Below are 27,401 nucleotides of genomic sequence, written 5' to 3' on the forward strand. Positions count from 1 at the left end.
TCATTGTCAATAGAAAAACAGCTCCAAAAATGGCCGCAAAAAAACGTTCAGAGGCTGGTTTCCCTTGAAAACAGCTCTGTGTTTTAAAACCGTTTTGCGTGTGAACATGGCCTCATAAGTAATGGTCCAGTGTGAGATGAAGCTTAAAATGGAGATATTACACAGCTGTGGTCTTTGGCTTATTCATTTTATTAAAAGGTAAAATGAGCAATGAATGGAGTAACGGAGGCCCCTGGGCCTGTACTTATCTGGAAATTAATCAAAGAAAAAAACCACTCCTTCTAGAGTTTATACTTGAGCTTCACTCTCCACGCTGCCGTCTTCATCTATCCGGGGACGTTTCGAGACCGGTTCACCTGGAAACAAATTTGTACAAAATTAGGTCTAAAACATAAAAAACAACTTGTGTGGATGTCTGAGCGCACGGAGAGTGAACAGGGAAGCCGCCTGCCCCTACTATATACTGGAGATCACGTGCAGGTAACAAACTCTAGATATTCAGGCCAGAGGTGTAGCATAAAAGAACATATACTGGGCATCTGTGGTCCGAAGAGTAGGGTGTCTGAAATAGCGGTCACCCATGGTAATTGCCAGTAACTTAAAAGGGGTCGTCCGGTTTCAGCAAGTTCATGTTACTTTTTTGAATAATTAAAAGTTTTACAAAATACTTTCTACATTAATTACTCAGTTTTCAAGATCTCTGCTTGTTGTTATTCAGTAGGATCATTCATGGTTTACTTCCAGTGGATAAGATTCTGTCCATGGTAATGTGGTGTACACACAGATGCACAGCTCGTTACATGGTCATGTGGTGGACACGTAGGTGCACAGCTCGTTACATGGTCATGTGGTGGACACGCAGGTGCAGGTCTCATTAGAAGACACTGCTCTGATAGACATACTGTAACTAATGAGCCGTGCACCTGTGTGTCCATCACATGACCAGGACAGAGTTGTATCCACTACAAGTAAACAATAAATGTTCCTGCTGAATAACAGCAAGCAGAGATCTTGAAAACCGTGAACAATTAATATAGAGGAAAATTGTATAACGTTTAAATTATGCTGAAATCAGAATACCCCTTTAAGGCTGGGAATGCCCTTAAAGCCGCAGCAGAAAAATCAGCTGTATGTAAATAGGGGTTTGCAGATTTTACCGTATCAAATAGGTGAGCGTGAACTAGTGTTTCCATTGGACATTTTCTTTAACCCCTTAATGACCAGCCTATTTTAGACCTTAATGACCAAGCCATTTTTTAAGTTTGTCCATCGTCGCATTCCAAGAGCTATAACGCTTTTATTTTTGCATCGACATAGCCGTATAAGGTCTTGTTTTTTGCGGTACAAGTTGTATTTTTTAATAGCACCATTTTTAGGTACATATTATTTATTGATTAACTTTTATTAACTTTTTTTTGGGGGGGGAATAGAAAAAACGCGGAAATTTCGCCACGCTTTTTCACGTCTTAAGTCTACGCCGTTTACCGTGTGATATAAATAACACTAACTTTATTCAGCGGGTTGTTACGATTGCAACGATACCAAATTTGTATAGTTTTTGTATGTTTTACTACTTTTACACAGGAAAAACGCATATTTTTCAAAATTATTTGTTTTTGTGTCTCCATATTTGAAGAGCCGTAACGTTTTTATTGTTCCGCCGATGCGGTTGTATGAGGGCTTTTTTTTGCGGGACGACTTGTCGTTTTTATTGGTACCATTTTGGAGTAGATGCGACTTTTTGATCACTTTTTATAACATTTTTTTTAAGTCAGTATTCACAGAAAACAGCAATTTTTCCATAGTTTTTTATGAAATTTCTTACGGCGTTCACCGTGCGGGTTAAGTAATGTAATAGCTTTATAGTCGGGGTCATTACGGACGCGGCGATACCAAATATGTGTAACTTTTTTAATTTATTTTGGTTTTTTAATCGTAAAGCATTTTCACTTTTTAAATTAACTTTATTAAACTTTTTTTTAACTTTTTTACTAGTCCAATTAGGGGACTTTAATATGCGATTCTCCGATCGCTATTATAATACACTGCAATACTTTTGTATTGCAGTGTATTACTGCCGGTCCGTTTAAAACGGACAGGCATCTGCTAGGTCATGCCAGAGGCATGATCTAGCAGGCATTCATTACAGGCAGACCTGGGGGCCTTTATTAGGCCCCCGGCTGCCATAGAAGACACTGACACTCGGCGATCGTGTTGGTGGGAGAGAGTGGCAGCTTCGTCCCTCTCTCCAAAACCACTCAGATGCGGTGCTCGCTATTGCGCACTGCATCTGAGGGGTTAAACATGTGAGATCGATACTTATATCGATCTCACACGGCAGAGCAGGGATGCTCCCAGCTGCCTCTGGCAGCCGAGAGCAGGGAGATTTGACGGCTCCCTGCTCTGTTTACTCATCCTGATGCAGTGCCGTAAAAAGGCACATGCATCAGAATAAAGCCCGTTAGTGGCCGCCGTTAAAAGGCGTATTGGCGGTTACTAACGGATTAAAATCTCATTAGTTTGGCCACTTTCTACTACTATAAGTTATTAGTCTAAAATGTTATATCATGTAACCAACTAAATGATATTTATTCATCTGGTGCCATTTCTGTTACTGAAGTTCTACCTCGCATGTAAAAAACAGACCCACGGAGTCCGTGTTGCGTGCATGCGAACAGGGACTTATGATGCCTATATGTGCCCATGCGCTACACGCAGTAATATATAGTGCAGCGCCTGGACGGACTTAATTCTAGCCAGGGACCGTAGATGTAGCGGTCACATGTGTAGATCACGCGACCACTTATCTCTGTTGTCACATGCACGAGGAGTCCGTCGTTCTCAGTTTCCATACAGGGCAGCACTTCAGTAATAGAAATGGCACCAGATGGATAAAGATCACTTAGAAGGTTACACATTATCACATGTTAAGCTCTTCTGGCACATTGTGTAATTTTTTTTTTTTTTTTCTTATTCAAAGTTTTATTAAGTTTCAGTACACAGAGTTACAAGACATAGTAGAGGGAAGGCCTCCACACAGTAAATTAACAAACAAACAAGGTCAAAGACCAAAGCAAAAACCCACTAAAACAAAATCAGAAATGTGCATCACAACCCCATTTAAGGACATTATTCAGTATATGTCGGCATCATGAATGAGTTCATAAGCAAAGCATCAGAGCATACATTGAGGCCACTTAATTGAAACGGAGAAGGAGAGGCACATTACCCTAGACAGGGGAAAAGAACAAATAGAAAAGGCCCCAAGAGAGGGAGGGAAAGGAGGGAAGGGCGAGGGCATGAGGATCCTGGACTCCTGTTCCGGGGTATTATGAATGCAGCCAGCAGAAAATAAGCACCACCGTACACTTCACAGGGGCATAGGCCAACTCAGGTTACGGCCGTGAGGTATGAAGAAGAAGAAAGGAACATTATCCATGGCGACCATGTAGACGTATATTTTACCACCGCTGCCGGGGAGTGAGCTACCAGGTGTTCCATGCGCTGTATCACGGCAACCTCCCGAAACCATTCATCTAATGTTGGAGGCATTGCAGTTTTCCATCTGCGCGGGATCACTGACTTTGCCGCCTGAAGGAGATGTCTAGTTAAGGAACTTTTATAAACGTGTATTGGCATCGGGAACATGAATAAAAGAGCAGCTTCTGGGGAATCGGGAACAGAAACTCCAGTAACCTCCAGTATTAATTTAAGTACTGTATCCCAAAAACTCCTCAACAAGGGGCAACTCCACCAAACATGTGACATGGAGCCTCCCGCAGCACCACAACGCCAACAACTGTCCGGCACAGATGGAAACCATTTATGCAGAGCCGCCGGGACCCGGTACCATCTAGAGACAATTTTGTAAATAGTTTCCTGGGCCCTACTGGCTATAGAGGCTTTTTGAGAAAGGGTAAAACACCTCTTCCATTGTGCTTCTGTAAATGTAGTCTGTAATTCTCTCTCCCAGGCCCCGCAGAAGGAGGGGAGTTGTTGGGATCGCTGTGCAAGTAGTAGTTTGTATAATGTGGAGATGGTGTGGGTAGGGGGCTGGGTGGAGACACAGAGGCGTTCAAAGTCAGTTAACAACCGGTGGAGATGTGCGCGTCGATTAACGGCTCCATAAAAGTGCTTTAACTGGGCGTATTCATACATACGGCTAGGAGAGAGCACGTCATCGGGGCAGATAGAGGTTAAAGGGAGAAGAGAGGAGGCAGAGAGGACCTGGGCAAAATACAAGGGGTTGGTGGGTGACCTACCTAGGAAGGAGCGACCAGCCTTACCAGCAGGAAAGGCAGGATTGTCCGTAACCGGAGTTAAAGGACCCAGGGGGTCAACCAGCGTACTTCCAGGCTTTATGCGCCTCAACGCCACAAGGGTATGGTGTACAACAAAGGAGGGTTGGGTCGGTCTATTCCCAGGCAGGGTCCACGGCAGGGTAGATAAGGTACTGGGGCATAGTTGTTGAGCCAAACGAACCCACAGTTTTGATTCTCGGTTGTGAAAAAAATCTAAAACCCGCGCATGTGTTGATGCTAGATAATAGAGCCGACAGTCCGGCAGACCCACCCCACCCGCACCCCTGGAACGAGTCAGAAGAGCTCGGCTCAGACGCGGACGACCAGTCGGCCAAATGAAGGAGCCAAAACACTGCTGAAGCCGCAACCAGTAGGTAGATGGGATAGTGATGGGGATGGTCTGCAGGAGATAAAGTAATCGGGGGAGTAGAGACATTTTAATAATATTAATCCGACCAAACCAGGAGAATTCAGTCTTATGCCAGGAACTAAGGTCAGTACGAAACTTGGCCAGCAGGGGGATGAAATTATTTGTAAACAGCTGTGTGAGGTCTCTACTTATACGGGCACCTAAATATGTAATGCCTCTGGAAGGCCACGAGAAAGGGAAGTTACTTTGGAGAAGCGACACTAGCTGGGCAGGGAGAGAAACATTTAACGCTTCAGACTTAGAGAAATTAATCTTGAAATTAGACCAAGTTCCAAACCGGGACAACTCGGACATCAATGAAGGGAGGGAGACATGAGGGTCCGTGAGATAGACCAATAGGTCGTCAGCAAATGCCGAGCACTTATATTCCATTCCTCCAATGGTAATGCCTTTGATATCCATGTTGTTCCGGATGGAGGCCATGAGATGCTCCATGACCAGGACATACAACAGGGGGGACAGGGGACATCCCTGTCTAGTGCCATTATGAATCGGGAAAGGTGCCGAGAGGGATCCATTTATTTTTATTTGGGCCGAAGGTGTGTGATACAGTGCCATAATTTTTGCCAGGAGAGAGGGTCCCACACCTACATGTCGAAGGGTTTGGTGAAGGGCAGGCCATGATATTCTATCAAACGCCTTTTCAGCATCCAGGGACAGGATCATGAGCGGGATGTGGTTAGTCTGGCATGGTGGATGATATCAAATGTTTTGAGGGTGTTGTCCCGCGCCTCCCGGCCCGGTACAAACCCCACCTGGTCCGGATGAACTAGACTAGGCAGGTATTTATTCAATCTATTGGCAAGCAACTTGGCATATATTTTTAGGTCAACATTGAGTAAGGAGATGGGACGATAACTTGAGCAGAGTTGAGGGTCTTTACCCGATTTAGGGATAACCGTGACGTGGGCTAAAGTGGAGCTGGGAGGAAACATGACCTCCGGGGAAACAGAGTTAAACGCTGGTAGTAGGAGCGGTATCAAATGATCAGTTAACATTTTGTAGAATTTGGCAGTATAGCCGTCCGGGCCAGGGCTCTTTCCCCCAGGAAGATCGGTTATAACCGCAAGGAGCTCCGGGGAGGTGAAGTCCATATCTAGTTCCTCTGCTATCTCCCTAGACAACGGTGTGAAGGGAGAGGGGAAAGAATCCCTGTCCGGCGGAAGGGAGGGGGCGCGGGCAGGCGAGCCAAGGCTGTAAAGGTCAGAGAAAAAGCTATGGAAACAATCCGCTATTTCCGGGGTCGTGTGAACAACCTGGCCAGACGGAGATTTAGTGTTTGGTATGTGTGACTGGGCAGCCCTAGCCTTCAAAGCTCTGGCCAACATGCGTCCGCTCTTATTGCCAAACTCATAGAACCTACTATGACAGACTTGAAGAGCATTGTGTAATTTTTTTGTTAGACATTTAGTAACAAAATTCTCTGAGCAAAGATTAAAACTTCACCAATGTGACCTTCTCACATGTATCTGTCATATCACAAGATAATTTTTCACTGGATTTCCCCTTTAAGGACTGATCCCTGTTTAAATTGCAGCTTAAAATTCTACCGAGATTGGAACTAAAGAGAAAATTCTTCGACAAAATAGAACTGGAAATGGTCGACCTCTTTCTCAGGCTCCAATGCCCATGTCCAGCCGCCTGACTGCTGTTATGTAAAACATTTCATTAAAATTCCCCAAAGCAGATTGATGGAGTACAGCAGAAAAGTAATAGTCATCCCGATAAGCGGCATGTTTGGGCAACACAGTTGACGTATATTGTCAAAAGGGAGATGTAGCGGTATAAAGCGGCAGACGTTTTGTATTATGGCACAGAGCCATAATACGGCTCCCATAGAGGTGCATAGTGTCCTTACTGTACCTCCATGTGCCTCAGATTTCATACGGACGTTTTTTTTTATGGCTTCCGTATAAATTCAACAGAAAAAAAAAATGGTGGCACATTACATCACATGCCGTATGTATGGAGGCTACAATGCATGGACCTAATGCGATAACAAAAAAAAAAAGGACAAATTTATCTATACTAGCGTTAGGACGTGTTCTAACACGATGTCAAGTAAAAAATAACAGACCTCACCCAATGAAAACAAAAAGCCTCAAAAGGTTCCGTATGGCCCTGTAGACTATAATACATTAGGCCCAGTTAATGCAGCGGTTTTTCGTGCTGATTTTGACATTGATGCCGTGTCAGAAATAAAAACACCAACAAAAACACCCCAAATCTCCTTTGTTTGATTTCAATGGGAGGTAGAAGCGTTTTTCATCCACTCGCAGAGGAAATAAGAGTCATCCCGATCTTGGAGCATTTTTCCGCCTCTGAACCTCTGTCATTAATGGGAGGCAAAAGAAGAAAACCACGCCGTTCATTTGGAGCGTTTTTTCTTAACAAAACCAATTGCGTTTTTTGCATTTGCTTAATTTAAAAAAAATAAAAATAAAAAATAAAAAACGCCTAAAAACAAACCATGCCTAAAAAAATGTGTGATAAAAAAACACTTGCATTTCAAAAACGCTGAAGGTATTTTTCTGCAGATTTTTTTCTGCTTGGGGAAAAAAACCGCAGTGTGCACATACCCTTAGGCCTACAACGAGTTTTTAGTCGAGGCTTTTACTCCAGTTCTACTAAAATCTGCATCAGGATTTTACATATTGGCAACTACATTATAAACAGGCGGCTGGACACTCACCGGACTTACCACTCACCGGACTTCCCACTCACCTTCATTACTTGTTTGTCTTCTAAAAAGAACCTCAGCCGGCAACTCAAAACTGATACACATCATCTCCTTGTTAGGCGCAACCCTCCTTACGAGATGGATGGAGCAACTCTCCAGGGTGTTTCCTAACATCGCCTCCGCCCGCTCTTTTACTTCTTTCTCTGGGTTGTCGTCTTTGGAGAAGCCGTAGCAGTGCACAGTCGGCAGAACAATCTCATTGTGCGGTTCCTCAGGGAGGAGATGTCTGAACGTATCAAGGAATTCCAGAGCCAACGCCGGCAAGTTCATGACAATGTGAAGCCGTTTTTTCCTTTCTATAGAAAAGGACTTGATGTATTTGGACAGCTCCTCCTTTACCGCGGTCCTGATGAACTCCCGACCATCCGTGTTGAAGGCCTGGACTTTTCTGTCCACTTTATTCAGTTTGCAGTTATGTACGAGCCACTTGTAGGATTCTGGGTTTAAGTCGTTGGCATATACCATGCAGTTTTTTTTAGCAGCAGGAATAGTGAATGGTCCCACACCAGCAAACACGTCAAACACCACATCTCCGCTATTCAGGAGCCCAGTGATGCGATCGTGTTCCGTGCCGAGCCGCGAGTTCCAGTAGACTTTGGAAAAATCAAATTCATAAGTGCAGCCGTTTTCTTTCGCCTGAAATGATAAGACATTCTAAGGAACTGTACACGACACTGACCGCTGTAAGTAGATGATGTACAGGACACGCATTGTGCACAAGAGGTGGTTTGGTGTTTAGGACTAGTTCACACAGTTTTTTGTAGGCAGAAAAAAAAATCTTCCTCAAAATTCCTTCAGAAATTTTGAGGCAGATTTGAAAGCTTTTTTTTTTCCCCCATGTTTTTTGCGGCATTTGAAGCTAATGCAAGGACAAAAAATGCCACAAAAAAAAACCACTTACAAAGAGCGCTGCAGGTTTATTTTAAAGGGAGGCCAGAGGCGGAGACTGCTCGAAGAAAAAAATCCCTGACTCCCATTGAAATTAATAAGGGGGGTGGTTTAGACCTTTTTTGCGCCTATTCAAACGTGGTGTTGGCGTCAAAATCAGTGCCAAAACACTGACCCTCAGGTCTCAGCACAGGGAGAAGCAGTGCCAGAGATTCACCTCTATATATAAGATCGTTTATGTAGCACTTCAGTGTTTGTCTATGAGGCTGGGTTCACACGACCTATTTTCAGGCGTAATGGAGGCGTTTTACGCCTCGAATTACGTCTGAAAAAACGGCTCCAATACGTCGGCAAACATCTGCCCATTCACTTCAATGGGCTTTACGATGTACTGTGCCGACGACCTGTCATTTTACACGTCGCTGTCAAAAGATGACGCGTAATATTACAGCCTCGTCAAAAGAAGTGCAGGACACTTCTTGGGACGTTTTCTCATAGACTATTAAAAACAGCTCCAAAAAACGGCCGAAAAAACGTATTTTCAGACGTTTTTGGCTCAGCATGTGAACATACCCTGATACACTATCAGCCGTGCTCATCCACTTTGTTTCTCTACCAAGATCATCTCATGGTGAATCAGCAAAAAAACTACTGATCTGGGATAATCTATATTAATCCGAATCAAGTAAGAGAAACCGCGGCTTCCAAAATTCAGCTCCTCTATAGCAGCAGAAGTGTTAAATACATACTGAGCGGTCATCAAACTTGACCCAAAATGATAGGATGAGTTGTACAGAGCGGTAATACGACACCCAGAGAAGTGTATGTCCCTGACATCAGGACATTGTCCATCAGACGCCGCATTACGAAGATATTCTTCACCTGACACATTACTTCCATGGCAGAATATCTCCATCCTACGGTATAAGGCTGCAGGGAGTCTCTGTGAATGAGGATTATTGTATGGAGAAGTCGGCAAATAAAGAGGATCTGGATACAGGGCCTTCTTGACATTTATTGTACTTGATGAAGTCGAACCCAATAATGTCTCAGATATGCAGTTATCGCCCATCACAGAAACTTCATAAGGGAATCAGTAAGGCTGACGATATACCTGCTCCTAGTAAAGCTAAATCGGAATATATAAAAACTGAATATTGTTTTTTTAAGTGATTAAAAATAAGGCAAGTGTTCACTTCTCCCAAATCCTCTCACTGAAGCTTTTAGGGACCAATGAAAACGCCACCTAAGGCTCAATTCATATAGACAAAAGGTACTCGTGTCCAACAGTCCTTATTCCGGATGCAACACCCAGACGCCGCTAGTTCTAATGAACCCAACGTATAGCAATATGGGGATCTATGGCATGGAAGTTTGGTTTAGTAGAGCCGCAGGGATCTGGGTGTTGTATTGACAATACGGACTGTTACACACGGGTACAATGTGCCTGTCTGAATGAGGCCGGTCTTGATGCACTTGGCCATATGTACGCTCCGTGTATACATTGCATAATTCATAGCAAAAACAAAATCGAATTCTGTCAGAGAAAAGCAGGAAAATCTTCAAGACTTTCTAGCTTTGCTCATATTATTCAATCCGGTTTGTGGCGTACAATATGCGCCATTCATACGGAGAATAAATCAAGCGTTCGTTGCCCATTACTATATAAAGTACTGCTAGAGGACTACAATTCCCATCAGAATTGCCTGTTAAGCATGTAAAATTTGACAAACATAAAACACAATTCAGACATGATGAGGTTCGTGTAATTGAATATTATAGGGGGGCACTTACCTTTGTCATCATATTTTCCTCCCCAGCCATCACTTCCATCTGAAAGTTCCTATATGTGGAGTCAATCATGTTGGTTTTGTTAACGACAGACGTAAGGCCGGGATTCTTATCCAGTATCACCTGACCTGACAGAATGGAAAGAAAAAAAAAGAAAATCTTGGTCACGAAATGTTATTATTGTCGCATACGGCGCACTCGTGCGGTCATTATAACCACATTCAATCTCATGCGTTGGGTGGAAGCAGCAGCTGCCGAATGCATGAAGGGCAGGAAGCAGAACCCGGTCGCCAAGGCAGATTTTCGAGTCACCCTGGCGAGCAGGTCTTGTCCATCCCTCATGTATATAGTGGTCTACCAAGGCCAGTGCGGGGGTTACTGTAGTACGTTGTGCCATCATGAAGTGATAACAGGCCTACAGCATATCATGGTGTAACCCTATACATACCGATCAGACACTTATAAGGAAGCTGGTGGTCCCGCAGATTCATGTGAGCGATATGTCCTACGCGGCTGAAACTGGAGGTGACATCTTGTCCTTTAGGTAAAACGGCTTCTAAGATCTCGTCAGTCTTAAAGTTCTCATACGTCAGATGCAGATCAACCCGTAAAACCTGGGGGCAGATGTCCAGCCGTGTGAAAAGCTCACGATCACGGTCATCAAACGAGTCCTCGGACGTGACTATGGCCGGGTCCAGTATAACATTCTTCTGGGTGTCATCTTCAGGGTCGTCAATTATTCTCTTCAGGTGCGGCCGGTGGAGAAGTTTGTGTTTAAGAGGTTTCATGACTTTATTAAGGATTTCTTTCCTTATTTTGAGAGCAGGAACCTGTATAGTTTTGGTGAAGGCGTCGCGGTCCAGACTCATCATCCCGCGAACTCTGGGATTAGGAGAGAACAATCCAATGTCCTCGTCATTCTCCTTTATTTCTGTCATGGCTGAAAAAAGTCTTTGTTTTTGGAATGTACTGAAGGTCAACGTTTCACAAAACCTCTGCTTGGGTTGGTGAAAGACTAATTTATTGAAGGTGGCGATGCCATAAGAGTTTAGTAGACCTGCCGAGTGGTAAAACTGCCTAATAAACCTGGAAGGAGAAATCAATACAGTTACAACTTGTACCACATGCACGAAAAGTCAACCCCCACCTAAAAAACAAACTCATGTGGAGCGGTGGAGAACATTTTATAACATACGGCTAGTAAGCTTATAAGTGGTTTGTCCACTAATACAGTAGTGGTCAACATAACACATTAGGGGATCCATTCTTAGGGCCGCACATTACATTCAATGTTCTTCCTCCCCCAGTTGCAGCAAATAGGTAGATGCACATACAGGGTCACGCTCTATTTTAGGGCACGTGCCCGGCTCTCCATAAACCCTCCTGATCACTGTGATGGAAGGTGACTGCACATGTGGCCACCTCCTTGTGGCAAATTGGAGACATGGGACCCCTGTTCTCTGTATCAGTATGGGTCCCACTAGTCAGACTCCCACCGATCAGAAATATATGGCAGATCCTATTGATATTCCATCAAGGTGTAGAGGGAAACCCTATTTTACCCCTTAATTAATGACCAAGCCTGAAAAGGCCTTGAAGACCGATACAATTTTTCGTTTTTGCCTCTCTGCATTTCAGCAGCCAGAACTTTTTTTTCTTTGATGTGGCTATATGAGGCCTTTTTTTTTTTCTTTGCGGGAGATCATATTGCGGCAATTAAAAGGTTAAACAGCTGGGATCGAAGTTTCCTCCAATCCCAGCTGCGTTCAGGTTAGTAACAGCTCCCGCTTAGAAAATGCACGCCCTCATAAGACGTCGCTGTGGATTCTGTACCTGCGCTGCCCGTCGTCAAAAGAAGCGCAGTAATACGGACGATGGACATTCAAAAACAAAAGAAACAGGTCAGAGCTGGATCATGATACATTTAACCTGGGGTCTGAAGATGATATAAGAGACAGTAGACCGCTTTATGTACGCTCTGCTGCCCTGCATATACATTTCTCTGTGTCACATATAGCGGCGTAGGAGTCTGTGTGGCACAGGGTATATACACCGGGCAGAAGAGTATGCGCAGAGCTGTGTACAGTACAAAGATGGAGAGAACCAGGGACCACAGGTAGAGCCGCATGCAGCCCCCCGTCGCCCCCCACTGTCCTCATACTACATTTATATACGGAGGCTTAATGCATCTATGTCAACATTTGCAGCTGGTGAAAATTATCCAAAGTACAAAATACTACTCTAGGACCCCAGATCATTGGAATAACATTTTAACACCTTTCATTCCACCATTTTTCATTGTCTTCTACATACAGATTCTGCGGACAGCCACCAATGTACACCGTGACCCTGCCCATAGCTAAGCAGATATATGTGCCATTCAGGGCCTTTGGGAAGCTGGATATCGATCACTACTGGTAAATTAACGGCAGCTATTAACAGTCACTTATTGCCGATTCACCAAAAACAGTCAAATTGCCTCCTGAAGTGACCAAAGTCCCACATATTATATTTATATACGTCGTGTTGTATTGAAGTCATTGTATTTATATACGTACATGTGTTTGTAGCACTTATATATTTTTGGATGAATGTCAAAGGTTGAAGGGGAATTAAAACGAAATGAATCTTCATCCATGTTGTACAGACATCAGAAAAATATATATCAGTGAAGTCCATGAGCTGGAACCGTTCCGACACCCAACACTAAGGGACCACATTGGAGACTTCATCCACAACGTTTGTGATTGAGCACAAGTCATGATCGTGGCTCGTGGCTGTCACTCTGTGGCCGGCCGACCCGAAAATCAAGGCCGTGCACATGGCTACGGTCGTGTGCATGAGGCCTAAAGCCCCACGGAACGGGCGGATATAAAATTGCTTGTTAATTTCCGCGTGGTGTTGCAGCTAAAACGGCTGTTTATCTGCATAATTGTGAAGCCATTAATAATAAGATCCTTATGGCTGCACAATTTTGCAGGTAACGTATCCGTTTTACCCACAACACCCCACGGCCATTAACCATCAATATGACAACCGCACAACACCATATGGGGGCGCAGTTTCAGTCCTGCTCCGCCTTACCCTTAAAGAGGCTCTGTCACCAGATTTTGCAGCCCCTATCTGCTATTGCAGCAGATCGGCGCTGCAATGTAGATTACAGTAACGTTTTTATTTTTAAAAAACGAGCATTTTTGGCCAAGTTATGACCATTTTTGTATTTATGCAAATGAGGCTTGCAAAAGTCCAAGTGGGTGTGTTTAAAAGTAAAATTCCAAGTGGGCGTGTATTATGTGCGTACATCGGGGCGTTTTTACTACTTTTACTAGCTGGGCGTTCTGACGAGAAGTATCATCCACTTCTCTTCAGAACGCCCAGCTTCTGGCAGTGCAGACACAGCCGTGTTCTCGAGAGATCACGCTGTGACGTCACTCACAGATCCTGCATCGTGTCAGACGAGCGAGGACACATCGGCACCAGAGGCTACAGATGATTCTGCAGCAGCATCAGCGTTTGCAGGTAAGTAGCTACATCGACTTACCTGCAAACGCCGATGCTGCTGCAGAATCAACTGTAGCCTCTGGTGCCGATGTGTCCACGCTCGTCTGACACGATGCAGGACCTGTGAGTGACGACACAGCGTGATCTCTCGAGAACACGGCTGTGTCTGCACTGCCAGAAGCTGGGCGTTCTGAAGAGAAGTGGATGATACTTCTCGTCAGAACGCCCAGCTAGTAAAAGTAGTAAAAACGCCCCGATGTACGCACATAATACACGCCCAGTTGGAATTTTACTTTTAAACACGCCCACTTGGACTTTTGCAAGCCTCATTTGCATAAATACAAAAATGGTCATAACTTGGCCAAAAATGCTCGTTTTTTAAAAATAAAAACGTTACTGTAATCTACATTGCAGCGCCGATCTGCTGCAATAGCAGATAGGGGTTGCAAAATCTGGTGACAGAGCCTCTTTAATAAAACAAAGTGACCATCCGGCTGCTTTAAGTGCATTGCATTATTTATTTGGTACGGAGTTACAGTCTGTATTAGAAGCCTGCAGAATTGTAAATGCTCCTATGGATTATTAGCTGAAATCTCCCAGCATTCCTTTCTGTCTTAGGCTGGATTCACACGACCACATTAACGTCCGTAAAGGACGGACGTATTTCGGCCGGAAGTCCCGGACCGAACTCAGTGCAGGGAGCCGGGCTCCTAGCATCATAGTTATATACGATGCTAGGAGTCCCTGCCTCGCTGCGGGACAACTGTCCCGTACTGTTATCATGTTTTCAGTACAGGACAGTAGTTCCACGGAGAGGCAGGTACTCCTAGCGTCGTACATAACTATGATGCTAGGAGCCCGGCTCCCTGCAGTGTGTTCGGTCCGGGACTTCCGGCCGAAATACGTCCGTCCATTACGGACGTTAATGTGCTCATGTGAACCCAGCCTTAATGTCTGCTCAAAGCCCTAATTATTTGCATTCTGGGACTTGTAGTCCTTACACCAGGCACTGTACAGTAATCCCACATACGAAAAACCCATGTACACCAGACATTGGATGTCAGGGGGATTCCCAATAAACATTCAGAGGGTATAATCCTGCCAGTGTCAGGGTCATTGTACAGGGACAACGTTTGGTTCACTGCCATCTGACCCCGACGGCCAATCTCTGGTCACACCAGCAACATCATTATGGACGTCACCACAGTGGCCAGCAATTGGCTGCGGCATTCACATGGCAGTCATTGGCAATAACAAGAGGCAACCTGTGACCCCAGGACCGGCGATACAAGAACAGCGACATATCTAACGGTTTAGCCCTATTTTTAGGGGTTGATAGGCCCCTCTAACTGTACCTCTGCCTTATAGGCGCACGGGTCAGCTGTTAGGGGTGTGTCTGACAACAAGCTTGTTGACTGTTTCCAATAGCAACCAGCAGAGTTGTGAATACAGTCCTAGGCTAGAATACAGGACTCGTATCAGATAATGTATTTTGTGACAAGTTTTCATGTAAATTAGGTCTATATATAAACTGTAAAATGGTGAACATACCCTTTAAATCACACAGCACAGGGGGTAGCTATTGAGCCCTACAGAAACACCATGTAGTCAATGAGACAACGGTCTATGGCCGAGAGGAAATCATTATGTGACTACTGTGGAACTACAAGTCCAAGCATGCACTTACACCTTCACTTCAGCAACTCCAGTGGTAAAATATCACAGTGACGGGACTGGCAATTAGTCATGACGCGACATAGAACCACAATGCTATGGGCAGCCCCTCACATACTCTCACCTCATGCTGTTGCTCCATGCTAGCGATTACGTCACCACTCCGCGACTGAGGGCAAAGCCGGCAGCAACGTGACTCACCACTGTGCGACGCCGGAGTCACATGACAACTGAAGTAAACAGGAAGCCGCGGGAGGTGATCAGCTGCAGTGCCGGGCTGCCCTCATACACAGCGCTGGCTGCTGACCGGGATGTGTGAGCACTGACCTGATGCCAATTATCTGCCGCCGCCACTCAGGACTCTTGTGTAATAAGGGTTACAATGCTGCCTGCTGAACACAGCGTTAATTCTAATTATGGACACCATGTGTCTGCTCAGGATGAGACCGCTCCACTGCTCGGGAATGTGAGTTGTACTCTATCTCTGTGTGATGATACCACTGCCTTAGTGGCGCTCCAGCTGTTCCAAAACTACAACTTCCAGAATGCCAGGACAGCTGCAGGCATGCTGGGAGATGTAGTTTTTCAACCTTTGCAAAGCCTTCGGTTGGAAACCACTGATATGAACGACGCAAATCATGTCATACCCGCTTGTATCACTTCTGATGGTTTGTTACTTTGTGCATGATTTTTTTTATTTATATTTTGACTATTTTTTGCTGTGTTTTTTTTTTATGGCCGTTCTTGGAGCTATTTTTCTATTGAGTCAATGAAAAACGGCTCAAGAAGTGACATGCACTTCTTTTTACGAGGTGTTTTTTTTTCGCGGCCGTTTTTAAAACAGCTGCGCAAAAAATGCCCCGTGGGAATGAAACGCCATTTTTGCCATTGAAATCAATGGGCAGATGTTTGGAGGCGGTCAGGCCCGCGTTTTTAGCCGTTTTTCGGGGCATTTACGGCCCGAAAAAACGGCTGAAAATAGCCCTTGTGAACTTACCCAAAAAGTGCTTACTAGTAGTTATGAATCGGAGCACTCTCTCAATATATTTTATTAGTATAAAGTGTTCAATTTCTTAACTATATGGCACCGATCCTCCACTCCCCTATTGAGTTATTTGTAAGAATCCTGACACTAGGAGGTCTGCTCCCTGTGTGGTGTAGATGGTTCCAGTTGACCCTAATATTAAGCTTGACACATGCACCAATAATTTGAGTATACACCCAATGCTAAAGACATCTGATCTGCAACCTGTGGCTCTCCAGCTGTTGTAAAACTACAACTCCCAGCAGGCCCTGACATGTTGCAGACCACTGCTGTAAACTACATTTTTATGGGCAGGCATGTTCTCATTCTACAACTGATAGAAGTACGAAGAATAATAACCAATACTGCTACTTCTCACTACTGAATGGTGAACACGTCCATCTATTTGTATCCACGGCGTTGCCTTTTATTGAGCTTTGTATAAATAAAATGCATGTTATATACTTTACATGTCTAAGCACTGACTGCGTCTTGTAATGGGAGCGGAATATCTTCTTGTAAGTACATTTCTACTCTCTACCCCTCCCCCAATCCTGCTGTTTTGGCTGCACTGGATGTACAGAGGCAAACACAATCTGGCTAGGATACAACGCGCCCCCTTGCAAGGCATTAAAATATAATAACGAAATTCTATTCAATCCACCACCATCTTCGCTGTCAGGTGGCAGGGTTAGGCATCACATATTGGAATGTCACGACATGGCAATATTTTAAGTGTCAGATATAGGGCAATATTGGCTCCTTCCCTCTGACCAGAATGATGTCATATCAGGGGGAAGAAGAACAGGGGCATGGTGCCAACATGTCATCAGGCGTTCTGTACATTTACTGTTGGGCCACTTGAAAAGGGGATGTGGGTGTTGGTTAAAGAGGATCCATCACTAGTTTATTAATTCCCTATCTCCTAACTAATCTAATAGGCGCTATGATGCTGATAACTGCAGTGTAAAAAAAATAATTCAAAAACTTTTATCTGCAAAGTTATGAGAATTTTTCTAAATATGATAATGTGGCAATACTTGCCAAATGGGAGGTGACTCTTTCTTTTCACTCTGGGCGGTGTAATGTTTTCTGTATGACGCTGTCCAATCAGCCTGTTAGATTAGCTAGGATTGGCATTACTAAACTAGTGACCGATCCTCTTTAACCCATTCTACTTATCTACTACTCCGCAGCGGTGTGGATATAGTATATGTAGAATGCCGGGCTTGTATTTTCTATTTATATAGTATGAGGGCAGCTATGTGTATATACTGGTACATGGATACTAGTTCACTATGTATTACATGTAGTAGTCCGTATAGTCTATATTCTGCTGCTATATTACAGTATGCATACTGTGTGTGTGACCGTTTTATAAATCTGCCCTAGTGTAAAGGGGTATTCCAACTACAGACATTTTTGTCATACCCACAGGACCTCATTGGGAAAACGGGCACCTCCTGACCCTTGTTGGCAATCCAGAGGGGCTGGTGGTGAACAGGAGAACAGGCTGTGCCTATACATCTCTCTCCATTGTAGTCTGTGAGAGTTCAGGAAACAGCAAAGCACGCTTACCCGGCTGTTTTTGTTACTTTATAGATTTGAAATGAGTTTTCTGGTACTTGGATATTAATTAATTACCGTATTTGTAGGATAGGTTATCAATATCAGATCAGTGAAGGTCGGACTCCCAGCATTGCCACTAAGCAGCTGATTGAAGGGGTCAAAGTGCTCTAGTATGCGCTGCTGTCTCTTAATTGCTTACCAGTCACCGCTTCGTAGCCATGCCGGGTATGGCAGCAATCAAGTGAATAGGCAGGAGCTGCAATACCAGTCACAGCCACTGCAAAATTTATGGCGCTGTGCCTGGTAAGCAATGAATAGGCTGCAGTGATCACCAAAGCACCGCGGCCCCTTAAATCGGTTGATCGGTTGGGGTGCAGAGAGTCGGACCCTCACTAATCTGATATTGATGACCTATCTTAATAGGTCACCAATATCCAAGTCCTAGAAAACCCCTTTAATGGAGGCAGTCAAGCACATCCTGTGGATATTCCATAAAGCTCTGTAGTCAGAATACCCCTTTAATGCTCATTTCATGACTTTCCTATACATTACTGTACAGCACATCAGGTAAGTTTTCACGTATGTAAACCAATTATGCAATTTCTTAGATAGAAATTCCCTACGTTCTCAAATTCCCAGACATGTCACATTCCCCACTGTTGTCCCACAGATTATAAGTTGTTATGGGGAGTGCTAATAAAATGGTTATCCTCTAATATAGGACTATAAAGCCGAGCTTCTTGTAATTATTGTCTTGCAGAGGCCACAGAGGAGGTCGTCCCCCGGAGCGTCTTTCGGATTGTCTGTGTTCAATTTAATGAACGCCATCATGGGAAGTGGTATTCTCGGCTTGTCCTATGCCATGGCCAACACCGGAATAATTGGATTTAGGTGTGTTTCTTATCTAGTATTGCAGTTAGGCCGGGTTCACATAGCCGTAATGCAGAAATGGCTGAATTCTGTAGGGCTCTACTGAACCGAACTTCGAGCAACATAGAAGCCCGTGATGAACTCCATTCGGTTCTGTAGAGGTCTGGATGTTATAGCCATAAAACAGGGGCTAAAATGCCTCCTTTAGTGAGCGAAAGACATCTGATAATAGAGCATTGACGCTACCTATCTCTGTTGTACAATAGGCGGAATACAGGCTGTCCTAAAGAGCAGTCTATATTCTGTTGTCTACCTTGCAGAGCAATGCCATGGATCTGCTACCACCCTTCTCTACATTTATTATTTTTTTTATAATTATTAGTTTTATTTTTGCTCTCACTTTCTGTATAATGTGTTTTAGATTTAAGTGAATTTTACAATTAAACCTTTGCACGTATGAGACGCTTAGTCTGAGGAGTAAGGACAATATGTTTAATATAAAACCTTAAAGGGGCTGTACCTGAATCAACTATTACCACCTATCCACAGGATAGGTGATAAATGGTCGCTGGGGACCCCACCGGTTGTAAGAAGTCCTGGACCCCCGTTCCTCTTCGCTTTTCGACCGCAGTGAACAGGACATTAAATGGAGCGGCGGGCGAGGATGCGCTGACGCTCCATTCAAAGTCTATGGAAATGACAATCGGCCCAGTACAACTTTAAAGCATGTATAAAAAATGGCTGAGCAAAACATATCCTTGTTGCCCATAGGAATTGGGCGCAAATACCATTTTGGTTCTGAGCCAGTAATGGCTACTGTATAAACTGTAATCTGTACAAAGCAGTTATGATATATTTTGAATCATTATAATATATCATTATATTATAAAATATCTATTATATATTCAGTACATTTATTGCTGGCCTTTAATAAATGTAGGACTGTAAAGAGTTAGCAGCCCTGCAAGGTAATGAAAGAGGAAGCTGCTCAGCAGTCTGTGTTTGACTCATTTTGGCGCTTCTCGTGTTGATCTGTCATGAATCCGACTTTCCATCCAGGCCAAAGAACATTTCAAGTACAAAATGTGTCTTACACAGAATAAATATTAAGTGAACTTACACTTCTGGCAGATCACATGGCTATTTTTTTGTCACTGATTTTTCCACGGATACCGCATCTGAATCCGCACCAAAAACGCCACTCGCGGTTTTTCTATTTTGATTTATTTTTAAAAAGCCTAAAAAAAACTGCCTCAAAAATCCTGAAGGAATTTTTGGGGCAGAGTTTCTTTTGTCTGACAAACTTCCATGTCAACCTACCCTAAGGGTCAGTTCACACGTTACGTAAATACTGCGGCCTTTTCACAACGGAATTCATTGCGGAAAATCTGCAGCATAATACAGTAGCAGCAAAGTGGATGAGATAAAACAAATCCCATTCACATGCTGTGTAAATACTGAGCGTAAACGGCCGAAAAATCGGAAGCAGAACGCCTCCAAACATCTGCCCATTGATTGCAATGGGAAAAACGCCATTCTGTTCCGATGGGCAGTTTTTTTTACGCAGCCATTTTGAAAAACGGGCGCGAAAAAGAAGTGCAGGTCACTACTTGGGACGTTTTTGGAGCGGTTTTTCATAAAGTCTATTGAAAAAAGCTCCAAAAACGGCCGTAAAAAACGCAGCGAATATCGCGAGTGGCTTCAAAAACGTCTGAAAATCAGGAGCTGTTTTCCCTTGAAAACAGCTCCGTATTTTCAGACGTTTTTGAGTTTGTGTGTGAACATACCCTAAGTGTGAAGGAGGCTTAAAGAGGCTCTGTCACCACATTATAAGTGTCCTGTCTCCTACATAAGGAGATCGGCGCTGCAATGTAGATGACAGCAGTGCTTTTTATTTAATAAAACAATCTATTTTCACCACTTTATTAGCGATTTTAGATTTATGCTAATGAGTTTTTTAATGCCCAAGTGGGCGTATTTTTACTTTAGACCAAGTGGGCGTTGTACAGAGGAGTGTATGACGCTGACCAATCAGTGACCAATCGGCGTCATACACTTCTCTCCATTCATTTAGGCAGCTCATAGGGATCCTTTTAGATCCTTATGTGCTGTCTTATACTAACACATTAACAATACTGAAGTGTTTAGACAGTGAATAGACATTCCACGGGATGTCTACTCACAATCTCTGCACTTCGTTACTGTTTCTATGGTAGTTACAGCAGTGGAAGCGTAATCTCGCAAGATTACGTGGTAAATGACAGGTTACAACGAGATTAGGCTTTGCTCTGCTGTAACTACCACAAAAACAGTAACGAAGTGCAGAGATTGTGAATAGACATCCCGTGGAATGTCTATTCACTGTCTAAACACTTGAGTATCGTTAATGTGTTAGTATAAGACAGCACATAAGGATCTAGCAGGATCCCTATGCGCTGCCTAAATGAATGGAGAGGTGTGCATGACGCTGATTGGTCAGCGTCATACACTCCTCTGTACAACGTCCACTTGGTCTAAAGTAAAAATACGCCCACTTGGGCATTAAGCAACTCATTACCATAAATCTAAAATCGCTAATAAAGTGGTGAAAATAGATTGTTTTATTAAATAAAAAGCATTGCTGTCACCTACATTACAGCGCCCATCTCCTTATGTAGGAGAAACGGCACTTATAATGTGGTGACAGAGCCTCTTTAAATGAGCATTGAATAAAATGGTAATGGAAAAACCACATGTTCTTCTTCTTTGTCCTTCAGTATCCTGCTGCTAATAGTCGCCCTCTTGGCCGCCTACTCCATTCATCTGTTGCTTTGTTTGTGCATTCACACAGGTAAGTTAATGAGATCTGTACAAGTCTGTGATATACTATGAAGCCATGACATTCAGGATGCTAGATTACACATTTAGTAACCTATTGTTTAAGTCCAGGATCACACACACACACACAGCTTTGATATCGTTTTTGTCTCAGCTTTTTTAGTCAAACACACAAATGGAAACAAAAGAAAGGAGATGCATCAGTCTTTTCTTTATATCTTTCCTTCCTTTCGGATCCACTTCTGGCTTTGGCTCAAAAAAACGTACCCAAAACTGTGTGTGATCCTGTTCTAAGTCTAATTTTTATGTTAAACATCGCCGTCTTTGCTCTGGCCACTGAGCCTCACAATAGACTGACCCTTCCTGTTCTGTAGAGATCACTTCTCAGCAGTCATCTCGTTATCATCACAGAGAAGATTACAATGACCGGTAACACCGCTATATAGATAACACAGGATCCACCATTCATAATGGGCTTCGTTCACATCTGCGCCAGGGTCCCGTTTTGTCTGCGTTTTCTGTCGGAACAGAGCCCTGACTGACACACACGGAAACCATTGAGCTCAACGGTGGCTGATCCGGTGCCAATGGTTTCCGTTTTGCAAGGCTTCCGTTAAAAACGACAGAACCCTTGCACAATGGGGACAAACGGAAACCATTGGCACCGGATCCGTCACCATTGAAATCAATGGTGATGGAAACCTATGTTTTCCGTTTGTGTCAGTCAGAGCTCCGTTCCGATGGAAAGCTCCAAGGGAACGTCAGAATGGAGCCCTGACACAGATGTGAACGAAGCCATAGACTGACTCTTCCTGTTCCGTAGATATCACTTCTCAGAAGTCCTCTCATCATCACAGGCAGGATTATGTCTCCTTCAGATATTTTGTCTCCATCTTGCGTTTTAAAATGTATGTAAAAAAACGCCTGGAGTTGGAGGCTTTTTTTTTCGTGTTTTTTTTCCCATAGACTTACTTACACCTCCATTATAAAGCTGCAGGCAGATAACACCATTGACAATGGGTGATAGGGAAATCTCACCCCCCCCCTCCTGTACTGATTTTATCAACCGCATTACAGCAGATGTAGGAGAGCGTTAAAATCATAGACAGTGTATATGTACACTGAACGCTCGGCCATCAGTCGTCCAATCATTTATAATGGCTGATTGCCAGCCCAAAAACGCCAAAACTGAAGATCAGAACTTCAGCATATTATTTGCGGTTATGTGCTCCATCAGATGCTGTATATGTGGTGCTTGAGTGGCAGAACACAGTCCCTGGAGCTCTGTAATATGGAGCCATACTGGACTCCAACCGTAGACCTTCAGAGCTGGATTTAGTTAGCATCTACATATAAATATAGCATTTAAGAGGACCTGTCTGTTTTAATAAGTACTTGTATGAAATAACTATTCTAGAGCATCTTTTCTTGGAACTCTGGATTGTGCCGTTCCTATATTATTCCTCCAAGAAATGTATGAATAAATTAACTGGCTGTTACTAGTTGGGGGCGTGTCCCTACAGAGTCTGACAATGTCCAATCAGTGCTTAGAGTAAGACTGTAGGGACACGCCCCTTTGACCAGTGGAATGGTAACACCCACTTTTCAATTCATTCATACGTTTACAGTAGGAATAAAAGGGGAACGGCACAACGTAGAGTATTTACTAAAACAGACATGCCAGTAGAGGTAACGGGTCCTCTTTAAATGTCAAAATTTTAGCCCACTATGCAGTAAACACTATTAAGTTGGTGCTGGTATAAGGGATCATTAATTGTTTGATTTAGAGTTTTACATTATGAGACCAGCCCTGTTATGTTACTAGGAACGCTTCATATTACCAAAACACTGTACAGCACAGCACGTGCCCATACATTTATCTGTGGTCTTAGTATAAAAAAAACCATGATCTTTGTACTTGGATATCCTTTGCAGTTAGCCCATCATGCAATCTTTGAGACTTTTCCCTATGTTTGCTCTTTCAGATGATTCTGTCCAAAGGTTATGTAAAAATTCCTTGCTTTAAAATTGTCTCATATGCTCACACATAGGGCTAGTTTACATAGCATTTTTTGGCGCTGATTTTTACACCGAAACTGCATCTGAATCCGTGTCAAAAAACGCCCCAAAGTGCCCCCTATTGATTTTTAAATGGGAGGCAGCATTTTTATCCCCGGGTGGCTGTTGACCACTTACTTGAAAAGCAAAAAGCGGTGTGCGCTTTCTTGGAGCGGTTTCCGCCTATGACCTTCCATTGAAATCAATGGGATGCAGAAGAAGCCAGTTTGAAGCAGTTTTTGCATTGGATTTAAATGTCTAAAAAAAAAAAGGGGCAAAAAAATGCGCTGCGTTTTTTTCTGCGTCTGCTCCTTTCACAAGGAGTATGGGGACGAGCGCTCGTTTCTCCGATCGCTCGTCCCCTTACATTTCTATCATGTTGGCAGCACATCAGGGAGATGTGCTGCCGACAACGATAAAATTGTACATGTTTAAAACGATAGTCAGCCGATTGCTCGTTCATCGGCTGACCGTTGCCCTGATTACACAGGGCAATTAGTAGGAGCGTGCATTCCGTGAACGCTCGTTTGCCTCATCATTTTCCAGTGTAAAAGGGAATTTAGGCTCTGCCTCATGCACACGACCGTATTTTTTCCCACCCGTAAATACTGGCGTAAATACGGGTCCGGTGTCACACGTATTCCACCCGTTTTGCACCAGTATTTACGAACCCGTGCCCGTAAATATGGGTCCGGTGTCACACGTATTCCACCCGTATTTACGAGCACGTTTTTGGCGGCAAAATAGCACTGCACTAATCGGCAGCCCCTTCTCTCTATCAGTGCAGGATAGAGAGAAGGGACAGCTTTTTCTGTAATAAAAGTTAAAGAAATTCATACTTACCGGCCGTTGTCTTGGTGACGCGTCCCTCTCTTCACATCCAGCCCGACATCCCTGGATGACGCGGCAGTCCATGTGACCGCTGCAGCCTGTGATTGACCTGTGATTGGCTGCAGCGGTCACATGGCCTGAAACGTCATCCAGGACTTCGGGCCGGATGTCGAGAGGGACGCGTCACCAAGGCAACGGGCGGGAGACCGGACTGGAGGAAGCAGGAAGTTGTCGGTAAGTATGAAAGTCTTTTATTTTTATTTTTTACAGGTTTATACTGATCGGTAGTCACTGTCCAGGGTGCTGAAAGAGTTACTGCCGATCAGTTAACTCTTTCAGCTCCCTGGACAGTGACTATTTACTGACGTCTCTTAGCAACGCTGCCGTAATGACGGGTGCACACATGTAGCCACCCGTTATTACGAGAGCTCCATAGACTTCTATGGACTGTCCGTGCCGTTATTACGGCCTGAAATAGGACATGTTCTATCTTTTTCAACGGCACGGGCACCTTCCCGTGAGAAAACGGGAAGGCACCCGTCGCCAATAGAAGTCTATGAGCCCGTTATTACGGGTCGTGATTCCGACCCGTAATAACGGGCGTTTTTACGGTCGTGTGCATGAGGCCTAATTATTAGTTCCAGAGAACTCTTACCATAGGTATGAAGACTAATGAGGTGTATGTACTGGGATAGGTGAGGGGGATGGAGGATCCCATTTAAAGGGGTTTTCCTACGAGGTACATTTGACATATCCACATGATATGTCAGATAGGTGCGGGTCCCACCTATCTCTAGAAACGGGGGCCCCCTAAACCCCGTTCTACCTTTTTTTTTCTGCTCCCGCTGGCTCCCGGCCACTTCCTGATTATATGGTCGGGAGTTACGAAAACAGCATAACTTGCTGAGCTACACTGTTTCCGTAACTCCCATAGTAGTGAATAGCAGTTCTGGAAGCAGCATAGCATTCGAGCTACACTGTTTTTCACCTTCATGGTCGGAAATCAGCCGACACACATAGCGGTAGAACAGGGTTTAGGGGCCCCGTTCTAGAGATCGGTGCAGGTCCCAGAGGTGGGACCCGCATCTATCTGACATATCCTGCGGATATGTTATAAATGTCCTTCATTGGAAAACCCCTTTTAAGGTTAAAGAAGGTGCCCCTATAAAACCCTTGAATGTTTTTGCTTGGTCTCATACAGAGAACTACTGAGACTAGTCATACACTTCTCGATTAGGCCAGTTTCAGAGTTTCGTAATATGGCCACATTTTGAAATTCACACTACGGCTGCAACTCCCGGACCCCTCTTGTTCTACTGAACCAAACTTGGATCACTATAAGGTTCTTTGGTGATCTACGTTCGGTTCAGTAGAACCATGCACAGTAATATGTTTATAAATGACCTTGTAGAGGGTTTACGGAGTATGATTTCAGTATTTGCAGATAATACTAAGCTCTGTAAAGTAATCAACACAGAGGAGGATAATGTAATACTACAGAGGGATTTGAGGAAGCTGGAGGTTTGGGCAGAGAAATGTAAAATTAAGTTTAATGTGGATAAATGTAGGGTTATGCACTTCGACCGAGGAAACAGATTTTACAATTATGCGTTAAACGGTAAAACACTGGGTAAAACTGCTATTGAAAACGATTTGGCGATATTGGTGGACAGTACATTTAACTTTAGCAACCAGTGCCAGGCAGTCATGGGATGCTTCAAAGGAGGCCTAGAGGCTTATGACAAGAACATAGTTTTGCCTTTATACAAATCTCTAGTCAGACCATATATGGAATATTGTGTACAATTTTGGGCACCTGTGTATGAGGAGGATATCCCTGAACTAGAGCGAGCGCAAAGTAGGGCACCCAAGGTAATTCAGGGAATGGGTGGATTGCAGTAGCAAGAAAGGTTATTAACCCCTTAAGGACGCAGCCTAGTTTGGGCCTTAAGGCTCAGAGCCCATTTTTCAAATCTGACATATTTCACTTTATGTGGTAATAACGTCGGAATGCTTAAACCTATCCAAGCGATTCTGAGATTGTTTTCTCGTGACACTTTGGGCTTCATGTTCATGGTAAAATTTGGTCGATATATTCAGTCTTTATTTGTGAAAAATTGCAAAATTTAGAGAAAATTTACAAAAAATAGCATTTTTCAGAATTTAAATGCATCTGCTTGAAAAACAGACGGTTATACCACCCAAAATAGTTACTAGTTCACATTTCCCATATGTCTACTTTAGATTGGCATCGTTTTTTGAACATTATTTTATTTTTCTTGGACGTTACAAGGTTTAGAACATAAACAGCAATTTCTCATATTCTTAAGAAAATTTCAAAAGCCTTTTTTTGAAGGTGCCAGTTCAGTTCTGAAGTGGATTTGAGGGGCCTATGTATTAGAAACCCCCATAAAACACCCCATTTTAAAAACTAGACCCCTCAAAGTATTCAAAACAGCATATAGAAAGTTTTTTAACCCTTCAGGCATTTCACAGGAATTAAAGCAAAGTGGAAATGAAATTTGCAAATTTCATTTTTTCTGCTGAATTTCAATTTTATTCAATTTTTTTTTAGTAACAGAGAAGGTTTTACCAGAGAAACACTACTAAATATGTATTGTCCAGATTCTGCAGTTTTTAGAAATGTCCCACATGTGGCCCTACTGCGCTCGTGGACTAAAACACAAGCCCTAGAAGCAAAGAAGCACCTAGTGCATTTTGAGGCCTCTTTTTTATTAGAATATATTTTAGGCAGCATGCCAGGTTTGAAGAGGCGTTGAGGTATCAAAACAATGGAAACCCACCAGAAGTGACCACATTTTGGAAATTACACCCCTCAAGGAATTCATTTATGGTTTTTGTTATCATTTTGACCGCACAGTTTTTTCACAGCACCTATTTGAATTG

The 27,401-nt window shown here is 43.6% G+C and overlaps 2 protein-coding genes across 2 annotated transcripts in view; one reads left to right on the forward strand and one right to left on the reverse strand.

Moving 5' to 3' along the window:
- Positions 1 to 173: 173 nt before the first annotated feature.
- Positions 174 to 15,552, reverse strand: TRMT5 (tRNA methyltransferase 5). Its single transcript, XM_075843704.1, has 5 exons — positions 15,450 to 15,552; positions 10,599 to 11,236; positions 10,154 to 10,278; positions 7,456 to 8,107; positions 174 to 356 (listed from the first exon to the last, which is right to left on the reverse strand). Exons 1-5 carry the CDS (start codon positions 15,452 to 15,454, stop codon positions 289 to 291), a joined length of 1,488 nt encoding a protein of 495 aa, XP_075699819.1. The 5' UTR covers positions 15,455 to 15,552; the 3' UTR covers positions 174 to 288.
- SLC38A6 (solute carrier family 38 member 6) overlaps positions 15,531 to 27,401 on the forward strand; it is a 65,779-nt gene continuing 53,908 nt past the window's right edge. The window contains exons 1-3 of the mRNA XM_075843705.1: positions 15,531 to 15,791; positions 18,679 to 18,809; positions 21,545 to 21,618. Coding sequence (XP_075699820.1) covers positions 15,708 to 15,791; positions 18,679 to 18,809; positions 21,545 to 21,618 — 289 coding nt within the window. The 5' untranslated portion in view covers positions 15,531 to 15,707. The remainder of the gene's footprint in view (positions 15,792 to 18,678; positions 18,810 to 21,544; positions 21,619 to 27,401) is intronic.

This window comes from Rhinoderma darwinii, chromosome 12 (assembly GCF_050947455.1).
Source record: "Rhinoderma darwinii isolate aRhiDar2 chromosome 12, aRhiDar2.hap1, whole genome shotgun sequence".
Classification (NCBI taxonomy): domain Eukaryota; kingdom Metazoa; phylum Chordata; class Amphibia; order Anura; family Rhinodermatidae; genus Rhinoderma; species Rhinoderma darwinii.